This window comes from Morone saxatilis, unplaced genomic scaffold (genome assembly GCF_004916995.1).
Source record: "Morone saxatilis isolate NCDOM2014 unplaced genomic scaffold, NCSU_SB_2.0 Contig4, whole genome shotgun sequence".
Taxonomy (NCBI): domain Eukaryota; kingdom Metazoa; phylum Chordata; class Actinopteri; family Moronidae; genus Morone; species Morone saxatilis.
The window spans coordinates 18,052,790-18,065,026 of NW_023339984.1; the positions used below are offsets into that span (position 1 = coordinate 18,052,790).

Sequence of the window (12,237 nt, forward strand, 5' to 3'; positions counted from 1 at the left end):
AAAGTATTGAATCTTGAATCTTGATCTTGACAATTGAAATATAATAAATATATAAACATACCAACACAAACCCCCAACGCAAAAGACAAAATACACAAATCCAAACAACACTAACCACAGTAATCCAGTTCTCAAACCAGTAGTCTACATCTGGGAAATTTATCTGTACTGTAAAAAGCAATCTGTATATTTTTTTCTGTATTGTATCTGTAAACTCCTCCACACCCACCATTGCTTTTTGGAGATAACTGTCTCCTGTAAACAGGAGCAGCAAAACAGTATAGATATTGTCTGAAGTGTTTGGGGAGAGAGTTCCAGAGGAAGGGGGCAGCAATGGAGAAGGCCCTGTCCCCCCAGGTCGGGTGCTTGGAGTGGGTGAGAGGGGTGAGGAGGTGCAGGTAGGAGTGGGCGAGGTTGTTGAGGAGTATTTTGAACTGGATTCTTTGTTGAATGGGGCGTTAGTGGAGGTTTTGCAAGAGAGGGTGATGTGATGTCTGGTGCAGGAGTGGGTGAGCAAAGCGGGCAACTGAGCTTTGGATGGATTGTAGTTTTTTGATGAGGCAGGAACAGTTGAGCCATCGATGCAGAGGGAGAAAATGTGGCAGGATTGGATGATTTTTTGGTAGTTAGCTTGCATCCGTGATTTTATTTCTGTGAGGCAGTTTGTGAAGGTGGAGTCAGTGGCAGCCGTCATGGATTTGGTGATGTAGATTCCACACAATGCTGATTAAGCCTACAACCAGCAGGTAAATCTGTCTGCATTTCGCAGGAATTTTTAAATCTGGGGGCTTTAGTGCTTTATTAATCTTTATTTAATCAGTCTCACTGAGATTAAGATCTCCTTTCCAAGAGAGACCCGAGAACAATAAGCATACATAATCACATTAAAAACAAGGAATTAATACAAACAGGTGCAGGAATCACAGAAAAAATCTGATAGTAAAGCTTTAAAATCTCCAGCACTGAGGTTTAATGGCAGTTTGCAGTTCATTCCATTTAAAAGCTAGTTCAGACCAAAGATTCACAACAAAACAATGTGATACACAGGTAGGGCTAGGTACCGAATACTTATTTAATACCTTAAATACTTAGCACTGATCGAATTGCATCGATACTACCGAGTATCAAAAAATGTCTTATCATTCGGTACCAAATTTTGATACCAATGGAGTAAAACTCATCAACGTCAGTGCAGCAATAAGCACACCACAGGCATCTTAAAATCGTCTGTATGACTCAGTCAGAGTGATATTTAGAGTTATGATTGCAGGATAGTCAGAGTCACCGGTGGAGGTGGAGAATTTGGTCTTTTCTGCAATTAGTCTGTGATTGAGAAGTTATGGCTGGAAGACGTCCGAGTCAGAGGTCAGATGAGACAGCTTTAGATCAACCAGCTACAGAGCGCTGCAAGAACCTAAAACCTGCAAATGAGTTAGGTTTTTGTTTTTTATTTAAATTACTTTATCTTCTTTTTATTTCTGAATTTAATTTTATTCACTTTTATTCTTTGTTTTTACTGTGAAGCACGTTGTAACTTTGTTGTCAAAGGTGTAATAGTGCTAAAGTTATTATTGGCATGCACGCTGATCAGCCTAAAAATCACACTTCAAGGGTCTGTGAGCAGCTGAATACATTTGTTGTCCAATAATGAAACAGCTGCCTTTGTTCCCATTAAGACAAAGAAGACAAAACGACAAAGACAGACTGACAGAAATAATGAAAGCGAGCAGACAAGGCTGTGGGCGAGGCAGCGGAGCACTCACTCGTCCAGTTCTGTTTGTTTATCACAAACTGTCTGCTTGCCTGCCCACTCCTGTTTTGTTCAGGGGGGGAATTGAACCAACAACTTTCTGGCCGTTCTGCACATTTCACATCACATCAATCACTGCTGCTCTCTCTTTAACTCTCAAGCTTTACTAGCAGTATCCCATTTGTACATACTTTACCTACTAATCACCACCACTGGGGCCCCCATGTTCAGGAAAAAACTAAGCAACAGTGTCCTTCCAGTGGAGAAAACATAATGAAGCACCCTTCTACTTGAAAGAACATGATGCAGGGCCATTTCAGGTTTCCCTCAAATGGAGAAAATGTGATGCAGAGCCCTCTATGGTGCCTTCCCCATTAAGAAAAGGGGTGGATGAAGGTCCCTCTAAAGTTCCCTTCTTGTGGAGAAAACATAAAGCAGTGTCATATAGGTTTCCTCTGTGGTGGACAAAACATGATACAGGTCCCTCTAGGATGACTATAGGCTGCCCTACATGCTAGAAAAGAGTCACCATAAATGCGTCTGGTGCCCAACCAGACAGCCTGAGTGTATTGCTGCAGTCCAGTGAGGATCTTCAGAACAGAGACACTTGGACTTTAGATGTGGTCTTTTGTTCTAGGAGCTAGTTTGAAGCATAGTGAAACCATTGATCATGATGTAGAAAAAAGAAACATTACAAAAGATTGTACTAATTATAAAGGATACCCTGTTTTAGCTGCCATGCAGTTTCTTCCAGTCTTGCCAAAATTGTAAAAAAAAAAATAAATAAATAAATAAAGAACTTCTGTCACCTTCAGACAACCAAATGAAGTCGTCAGGAGTTTTATACCCCTACATCAGTCACTGGGAGTTTAACCGATTAACAGCCTTTATTAAACCCCAGAAGGAAAAGTAGCTTGCTACTCATGCACAGTGACAAATAACAAAAAGAGACACAAGTCAGACAGGTCACAGCAGACATCATATGAAAGGCATAACACTCATAATCCAAGAGGACATTGCTCAGGAACCCGTCTAACAGTAAAAAACTATAGAAAGAAATGTAAAAACTAAAGAACAAGGTATTAAAAAAGTCCTGGACTAATATTATATTCTGTTATTCCACTATATTTTCTTACCTTTGATGTTAGAAGAAGTGCAAAGGTTTCATAGGTAATGGATTTTACTATCTGTAATGTTTCTCATTTGAGTTTATAGTCTTGCTTAAATGTTCTCTCTCACTTTTCCTCTTCCTGTCTCTGTTCTGTATTTCTCTCATGTAAACATAAAAGTGAACCGTTTGTCTCCAAAGGACTAGGTTGTTATTTTCTGCTCCACATTTTCAAAACACTTCTCTTTTTCCAGCCGTGTCTGTTCTCTCACACGCTGGCAGAAACGTTTTTTAACCTTTAATGTAACCATGAAAAGACTGGCAGCAGCACTCTGATTCACTTACACTTGATTTCATGCATTAATATTCCCTTGCTGGCTCCCAATATGGTTTCTTTTGTTGTGCTGGAAAAGTACAAAATGGAACAGCTGCCACTTCTTCTACATTACTGTATGTTTATTCGGCCGTTTGGCTTCCTCGGATGACACTGAACTGTACGAACGCGGTGAAGACCACAGGAAGAGAAGTGATGACAGCTGTGCTTGTGGCGTGCCAGGCGGGTAGAGACAAACTAAACATGACTTCCGTGGAGACGATGCGGTGTCACGTCTTTGTATGCTCTTTGTGAAATGCTACAAACCACAAATTAAAGTCCACATGATCAGTCACAAATCAGATTGTTGTTTTTCTTCTGCATAATCTGCCAGTAGCACTGAATGTGTGTTATGGCCCCTCGTCATGCAGCTTTAGCGGACCCATTAGCTGACTCTGGGAGCTCCCAGTTGACAGCATCTGCACAAGCGTCTGCACAAGCTAATTAGCTAACAGCAGTGTTTTAGTAGGTCATTTTACGTATACTTTGCTATAATTTATTGTTTCCTGAACGTTTAGGTCATGAATTGTGTATTTTAAGCTAAATTGTAAAAATAAATATCACAGTTCATTTATATGTTATATATAACAGCTGCCGTTCATCTGAAATTAATCTTTATCATTTCCACAACATGTCAGCAGTCCTTGTGTTGTGTTAGAGACAAATTCAATGCAGATTATATATATAAAAATAAAAAATAAATCTAGTTTCTATGGAAACATGAGTTAATTAGTGAGCACATGGATGAGAAGTTGGACACGGTGACCCTCGAGATCAAGAAAAATAAGGTCAAGATCACATTTCCTTCTCATATATTTATTGTGTTTCCTTTCCATTCAGCTTAGTAATTGTGTATTTTGAAATAAATTTGTAAAAATAAGTTAATATTACTGTTGAATTGAAGTATTTTAAGTTAATATAGATGCTAATAATCAAAGCTAATGTAGCAGACCTTGCTAGCTGCCAGTTATCTGCGATTAATCTTCCACAACATGTCAGCAACTTTAGGTTTAAAGATTTAATTCAATCAAAATTAATATTTAAAAAAATCTAGGTTCTACGGGTACCCGCGAGTCTCCCCTTTAACTACATGTCCACTTCATTCTTATCCCATGTAGCTGTTGGGCAAAAACTGTGCAGTTTTTTTGCCTATTGTATTTGAATATTTCTGCGTACTGGGGAACATGAACAGTTTCAGAATTACAAAGTTGAGACACATACTGGATTCGTCAGTAAGGTAAGATATCAGAGTAAAACCACCTGGTAGCATTTTAATGCCAATGAAATGAATTTAACAGAAACTTTAATTGAGATTTTATATCCAAAAGTTGTAAAACTCAAAAGGCAAAAAGAAGTTAATAGATGTTTTTCCAGGACGACACCGCAATCAGTGTGTGTGTGTGTGTTCATTAATAATAGCCAGCAGTGAAGTTGTACTTTAAATCCAATGTTCTTTACACTTTTAAGAACAACTGCCGCTTCAGGCTTTATAATGTGACTGCACACACTCACGCAAGCAAAGAGGTGCCACTTTACGCTCCATCTAATTATTTATTCCTTCTACTTTATTACCCTATTTGTTTGTGTGTTTCTTTATTTTGCGAGAGCTAGAGACGAGGGAACAAACAAACCAGGAGGTTAGATTTTTAATTTGAATTCCTCCCGATCAGCGCTCCTCGGTACAGCTCAAACTGGAGGTTATTAAGTCACAGGTAAAGAGATTTTTGAAACTAGAGGGGATGAGATTCTGTCTCGCCAATAAAGGCAAAGTCAGAAAACTCCCACAGCCTCTCCCTTTGAGCTTCTGATTAGAGCTTACACTGGTGGAAAATAACTATTCTAAAGAATGGTTTTGAGCATTTTAAATCTGAAGAGCACAACAAGACGCTGATTGAACGAGACTAAACAGAGATAACTGAACCTTAAAGGACTGTTATGGGGTGTTCAGATGCACATGGAACAGAAATCAGACTGTTTAATTCCTTAAAGCAGGCAGTTAGGGAGAGAGTTGTCGCAGTATCTAATAGTGCTGAATGCGGTGTTATGTCCCTCCAGTCCGCAGCTGTAGCGGCCCATTTAGCTGACTCTGTCGGACTGGGACCTCCCAGTCAACAGCACGTTTAGACCTAGTACTGGGAGGCTGCCGAGCCTCGTCAGTGCATGCGAACGGCAGCTACATCAGCAGTTTAGTGGAGTTGAAGGCAGAGCAGCCCGTCGGAGGACGCGGAAGACGTCAGAGGGAAAACCAGACAATATTCTCTCCATAAAATATGATCCAGTTTCACCCAAATCACTGATAAAGTTGTGTTTGTACAGTAATCAGTGAGCTAACTAATGTATCTTCACTCTGTGTCGCTACAAGCTGAAGATTGATTGACGGGTGACTGTCAGGATATTACTGGTTGAAATCAGTTAGTTCATGCTGACGTAAGCACGCGTCACTTTTTGTTTTACAGAAATTATTGTAGTTTTTGAACATGTTTTGACATACATGGTTAAATAGAGGAACAATATAATATAGGAAGCAACCTTAAAGGGTTAAAATTACGTTTTACATTTCACTTTAACCTAAACCTAGTGATTAAATCACCACAGAAATGTAATATATATTACTATATAATATTAGACTGTTGGAGGGGGGAGTCACAGGGGCTGGTTCTTTATTTCTCTCCAAACCAAAAAATAACAATAAGTTCTGAAGGTGTCAGACGATATAAATAAGATTCAGCTGCCTCCCTGCTGCCGCTGTCCGTGGTCCTGAAGTCTCCCTCTGAGCCTGTCGCTCTGTCCGTGGTGCTGAAACCTCAACCTGTTTATTTCGTTATCACCGTTACATTTGCTTTCCCTGAAGTGTACATTATGAATAAAAATATGCATTATTGTTCATCTTGAGAAAGCAGCTGTGATTTCCACCCCACATCACTTCACGCCCCATTACTTCTCATACTTCTCATTATTTACTCGTGTGCTGATGTGGTGCTTATTTACGCCCCTATTTACTTGTTTAATGTTGATACAGGCATTTATCATGATAACACATTTATTCGCAGTAAGCAGTCATGTTTTTCACGTTCTGATTGATATTTTTCCCCACAGAGACATTGTTTTCTATCATTTTATGATGTTTTAGAAATATAAATTGACTTTGGGAGTCATGTGTGCCCATGTAATAAAAAAAACTCCCCAGAAACACATCTAAAGATCGACTTTGAATGGATTTGTTGTCTAGAACGCCTCCAGTGCCTCTAAAACAAAGACGATCCAGGCAGTAAAAGTATGATTAATTATCCACCAGCGTGAAATTTCACAATTGAGCATCGTGTGTCACTTCACAGGCGGGAGACCTGTGAACACGCGTCTCATTAGAAAGAGATAGAGCGTAGGTGACATCACCCGCCGCGCGGTGAGGCTGTTACTCTGAGAAAACATTGCTTCTGACGCAGTGCGGAGCAGATGATTGGTTAAGTGCTGGCCGTGGCTTCTGTTTGTTGTTTCACCGCCTGTTTAAATCCTGTTTGATGTGTTTTGGAGTCAAAGTTGAGATATTCCCCAGCTCATTAGAAACACGTGAAGCTCTGCAGGCTGTCATAAATACACAGTTTTGAATCCTTTCACGCTTGGAAAGTGGCACGTGGCTGTTGGAGCCGCACCGATGAATCGGTGGACTGAAATTATCACGATGTGCGCAGTTGCCAGAAACTCGTTGAATTTCGATTTTTAATAAACTACCGTAAGTGTACGATGATGCAATTTATAATCAGTGTACAGATTTTTGTTTTTTGAAATGAGGAAACTAAAATCCTAAAAAATTAAACATAGGAGGGAAATTTAAAATGGAACCAAAAAATGGAAAACGGTGCTTTTTGGGGGGTTTTGTGTTTTTAGTTTCAAAACAAACAAACAAAAAAGATGGAAAATGGGTTGTTTTCTGTATTTTTATTTTCAATTTGATTTTTTTTTCTTTCCCGTATTCATGAACGGTAGTTGGGAAACAGCTTAGTACTTGATTTTGGTTTTCTCATTTGAAAACAAATATCTGTTGACCGCAAAGTACACTGACCTAATTTCCATTTATTCATAACAACCCGGAAAGACAGAGCGGCATGTAACACATATTCTGAGCAGCATTATAACATTATAATGATATCAACTGATGAGGAAACAGAAGATTATCTCTCTCCTCTGTCTCACATTAAAAATTACATTCAGCTCACAAGTAAATGATGTATCCTGCTTTATATCCCACAAAAAAGGAAAAGTAGAGTTAGTATAAACCATTAAAATACTCCTGTGTGCCTCTGGTGAGTCTCTAAATATTTCTATTCTTTCCTCTATTTCCCGGATCGCATTTTTTATTTCACAATAAAGCGCTGCTACCTCCTCGTCAGACGTGTCAAACGCATGAACAATAAATGTTTGATTTCCTCTCTCTCTCTCTCTCCGGCACACTGCAGCAGCAAATCACAGACGAACAGCTTATAACAGCTGACAGATGTCTGAGTCACCATCACAGGCGACCTACAGAGGGCACACACACACACACACACACACACACACACACACTCCCCCCCGACATGCAAAAGATGTTTGTTTTTATCGTGTGTGAGCGTACCGACAGCCAGGTTGGCGATGAAGAAGTTGGTGACGGTGCGGAGCGTCTTAAAGCGGTAGATGACGTAGATGACCAGAGAATTACCCAGAACCCCCAGCACAATGATGGTGCTGTAGGCCAAGATCAACACCACCTGCAGACAGACAAACAACAACAACAACAACACAGCTGTCAGAGGAGGTTATTCGCAGCAGCTCTACTGTAAACTGGCTGAGACACAGAGAGGATTAATAGTTTTCAGCTGTGATCTGAAGGTCAAATTAAAAGTAGAACTGAACCACTGAGGAAAAAAACAGGCTTTTATTTGAGACAATTAGAGACACTGATTTTTCATAGACCTTACTGTAATTGGTAAAAAAAAATCTATAAAAGATGTATTATTTATGATATTTTTACTTAATTTTGAACAAAACAACCTTCCACTGGATCACAGGGGATTTTATTACCTAGAACGCTTTTATTTTGGAAAAATACAAGGAGCACAGAGAAAGTGCGCATTAAATAAAGTGCATCAGCAACATTTCCTGTTTCTTTGATTTGATTTGAAAGTTTTCAGATTTATTACATTGTTGAACTGCTGTGAAGGTACCTGGTTTATTTTTATGAATGTTTTGACCAAAAAGATGAGTCTAACAGATAAAACATGCCGGAGCCGGAGCCAGTGTAATTTATCATTTCAGGCGAGGCGACTCTGTAAATAGGACAGTGGCGTGAAGCAACACGGGGGGCGGTGCGTCTCCAGCAGCTGTTTTAGCTTTAATCCACTGGTTTCTATCAGTGAGTAAGCTATATTTTATGTCTATTGATCAATAATAATAGCAGTAGAGCTGATAAACTGTACAATGAAACCAAACAGTGAACACAATAACTGCAGGGAGTTTGTGTGAAACGAGTGATTTTAGAGACGATTATTTCCTGTGAATATTTATATTTTTATCATTTTGAACAATCATACAGACTTAATAGGCTTTATTTTTTGCCAAATTCAGTGTTTTCTTCTCATCTCATCTACTGCAGGACGAGGCTGTTTATCAGACAGCGAAGGCTCTGTGAATAAATCAGTTCAGATCTTTGTGATCTCTGTTCACAATCCTAAACAACAATGTAAACTTTGAAAATAACAATTTCATTTAGTTTTCTTCACTGAAATGGACCAAATATATAGGAATATTTTTAAAGGCCTTGCGACCCCTGTCAAGCTTTGTTGGGGTCCCACTGGTCTAATCTAACATATTAATCACATTTTACAGCACTAGCAGTCCATGAAAGCGCTACAGCTCCAGTGCTGACATCCCAGAGTTAGAGAGTGTGAAAGGTTGCGAGGAGAAGCAATTATTAGTTATTAGTCAACTTACCATATCCTATATTGTCCGATTTGGACAATATAGGAGTGGTTTTGGGGGTTATTGAGGATGCTGAACCCATTAATTTATTAATACCTACATTTTGGAATCAAGAAAGCTCATCGAGGTAAATGTTCAGACATAATATTTCTTCAAATTTAATCAATTATAATCAAAATCGGTCCACCAAGAGTTGAAATATGTCCACTTCCAGGTTTAAACGGCCATTTTGTATTTGTATTTGTACTCAGAAATGCATTCAGCATTTCCTGCAGTGGTCGCTGCTCGAGCCCTAATTATGCAAATTATTGTAATTGCAACATCTTCACCATACTATATTAACAAGTAGACTACGATACATTAATGCCCTTAAATTTCCCACAAACATCAACATCCTTCGTCTTTTTTAGACAAATATGAAATCATAGAATACGAAAGCTCTACCTGTACACTCAGCAGTTTAATGGGGTCTTCTGGAAAATTCACTCCCTCAAACACTGTGGGCAACGCCGGTGGGTTAGCGGCGGCACTGGGGTTGTAGTCGTGGTAACCGAGGTTGCCGAGGTCATCGTCAGGCGGGGGCAGGAAGCGGAGCTCGTCCTGCGTCCCGTTGACTGCGCTGACAGCCTCCATGTCCGATCACGCGTGTTCGGCCAGCAGCGGCATTTTTACAGACACACTAACACGCACACATAGCCTGCGGGATGACAGAGAGACATTAATAGACATTAATAATGCAGGTAAATAACAGGTGAGAAAGACAAGACAGGTAATGAAACTGTGAACAGGGGAAGAGTAGAGCTGCCGGAACAAGTCTCAGAACTGAGTAAACGTTTTAACTAACAGAGTCTATGGAAGTTTAAGAGACAAAAAACAACCTTTAGCTTGAGTTTCTAGAGTTACGTGTTGTTACGGAAATGTTAGGAATTGTTAAAATGTGAGATTTCTTAAAGGGAGTTTGGTGCAGGGAGCTTTTATTAGCTAATATAATTAATATTTAACACGACTACAGAGACACTAGGTAACTGCCAAAGTAGTTTGTCAGTAAGTTTGTCTGACGTTGACATAAATGGTTCAATAATGTGTGTATGGATCACTGACGCTGGTTGATCAATCTAAATATACGCTTATTGGAGTAATGGTAACTCCAGCAGTCCAATATTCACTCTCAGTATTTGCTGTTTTTGGTCTCCACCACTTCCTGAGGGAAATATCTGGTTCTTTAGAAGCTAAATGCTCCACAAAGGCCACAAAGGACATAATTGCACTTGTCAACCATGCAGTTTGACTTGTAAAAAACCTGTCTTGGACTTTGTTTTCATGCAAGCAAACAGCAGATTACTGCAAATAATCAGGCTAAAGCCAAAATACATTATTTCAATGGATCAGGGGTTTTTTTTGTGGCCACATCAGGTCAGTCAATCATAAATCTACCAGTGTTACCGAGTTATTCTCAAACCCGTAATCTGGAAAGGAACCTGGATAAATAAATGAGATCAGATTACTGCTAAAAGCAGATCATCAGATAATCTCCAGGGCATGTAAACACACCAAATAACTCTGGACGACATTTCATCATAACAATAATAACAATAACAATAACAATCAATAACAATTGATGTACATTAGCTATCTTAACTTAACTTGAGATGTGACAATATATATATGTCTCTTACCTTTAAACCATATTTAAAATGTGGTTGTCTTTTCAACATAAATTAGCCTAGCACGTAGCATATCTAAGTACAGGAAAGGAGGAAGTTGACTGAGGTTCGGGGATCATGAAGGGTTAATTGTGGTGTTTTTAAACAGCCAGAAACTGTTGCTAAATAATGTAAGAAGTGCAAACCTGGTGGAGAGTAATTCTTTATTAAAAGGTTTTTGTTTAAAATGTGGCTCTTGAGATTTGACAATTACATCACGTTTAATTTAAAAACAGAACAAAGTGGATCACACTAGAAGAAAACAACAACTCTAAAAACAAGAAGAAACCTCATTTTTATTGCAAACTGTCAAGTTTTTCACTCATGTTTAAGAGCCTGACAACTTTCTGAAAAAGAAAACTGAGTTCTCAAGGTGCCCTCGAGCAATGCAGTGACTCGTTTAGTCCGGGTGATTCAGAGCAGCAGATGGTGGTTGTACTGGGCAGCTCCCAGTGGCCTCAGACCCTCAGGCTGCAAATATTCATGCAGAACTTAAAAAGAAAACCTTTTGCAAGCTTGGACTGATTCAGACCATGTGGGTGGAGAGAAAGTTTGAGAACCAGCAAAGTTTCGGTGTCTCGTTTACTTTCTGTCTGTTAATTAATTTAATGTAACCACAAACTGTCCTCTGGCTAAACGTAGAGAAAACACAACACCCAAGAAAAAAGTAACTTCAAATGAATGATGACAAAAAATTTGTTTCTTGAACTGTCTAATACAAAAGATCTAATTTATTACCAGTTTAACTCATAGATGACTCTGAGATTACTTTCTCTTTCTCTACAACAAAACAACAAACACACACACATACTTAGTTGTGTTATTTGTAGCTGACCTGCGGGGACACTGCGGTGTGTCAGTGTAAATCAATTCAGTCAGATAAGGACCACTTTGTAATCACTTCAGATTTATTATTTGAAAGAGGTTTTTGTTGGTATTTCTATATCTGTCTTTATCTTTCATAATCAGGAAATATGCCTCCACGTTGCCCATTCATTCCTGATTATGGACACCTGCGTTATCACATATTGAAGTAAAAAATACACATATAGTGCAAGTACATCATTGTAAATTTGCATTATAGTGATAATTGGGAATATCCTCACACGAGACTTGAAAAAGCTGTAGTGTGCAGGATTGATTTCCTGACTTACTTTTGAATTCTCACAATTGAAAAATCCTAAACCCGTCACCATGGCTGAAGACTCATCTTGCCCATTGTATCTCCCACAGAAGTGCAGAAGCAAACTGTGTGGAAACTCTACAGCTTCCAAACTAAACTAAATGTAAGGTAAATTCCAGTACGTTTTTGAGGATTATCGCAATAATATTGTGAATCGCAATTATT

At 39.0% G+C, this 12,237-nt stretch overlaps 1 protein-coding gene across 1 annotated transcript in view; it reads right to left on the reverse strand.

The window, feature by feature from the left end:
- The window catches only part of npy2rl (neuropeptide Y receptor Y2, like), a 66,565-nt gene that overhangs the window by 16,667 nt on the left and 37,661 nt on the right, over window positions 1-12,237 (reverse strand). Inside the window, exons 2-3 of the mRNA XM_035675147.1 lie at window positions 9,631-9,883; window positions 7,844-7,976 (exon numbers count right to left, since the gene is read on the reverse strand). Coding sequence (XP_035531040.1) covers window positions 7,844-7,976; window positions 9,631-9,819 — 322 coding nt within the window. The 5' untranslated portion in view covers window positions 9,820-9,883. The remainder of the gene's footprint in view (window positions 1-7,843; window positions 7,977-9,630; window positions 9,884-12,237) is intronic.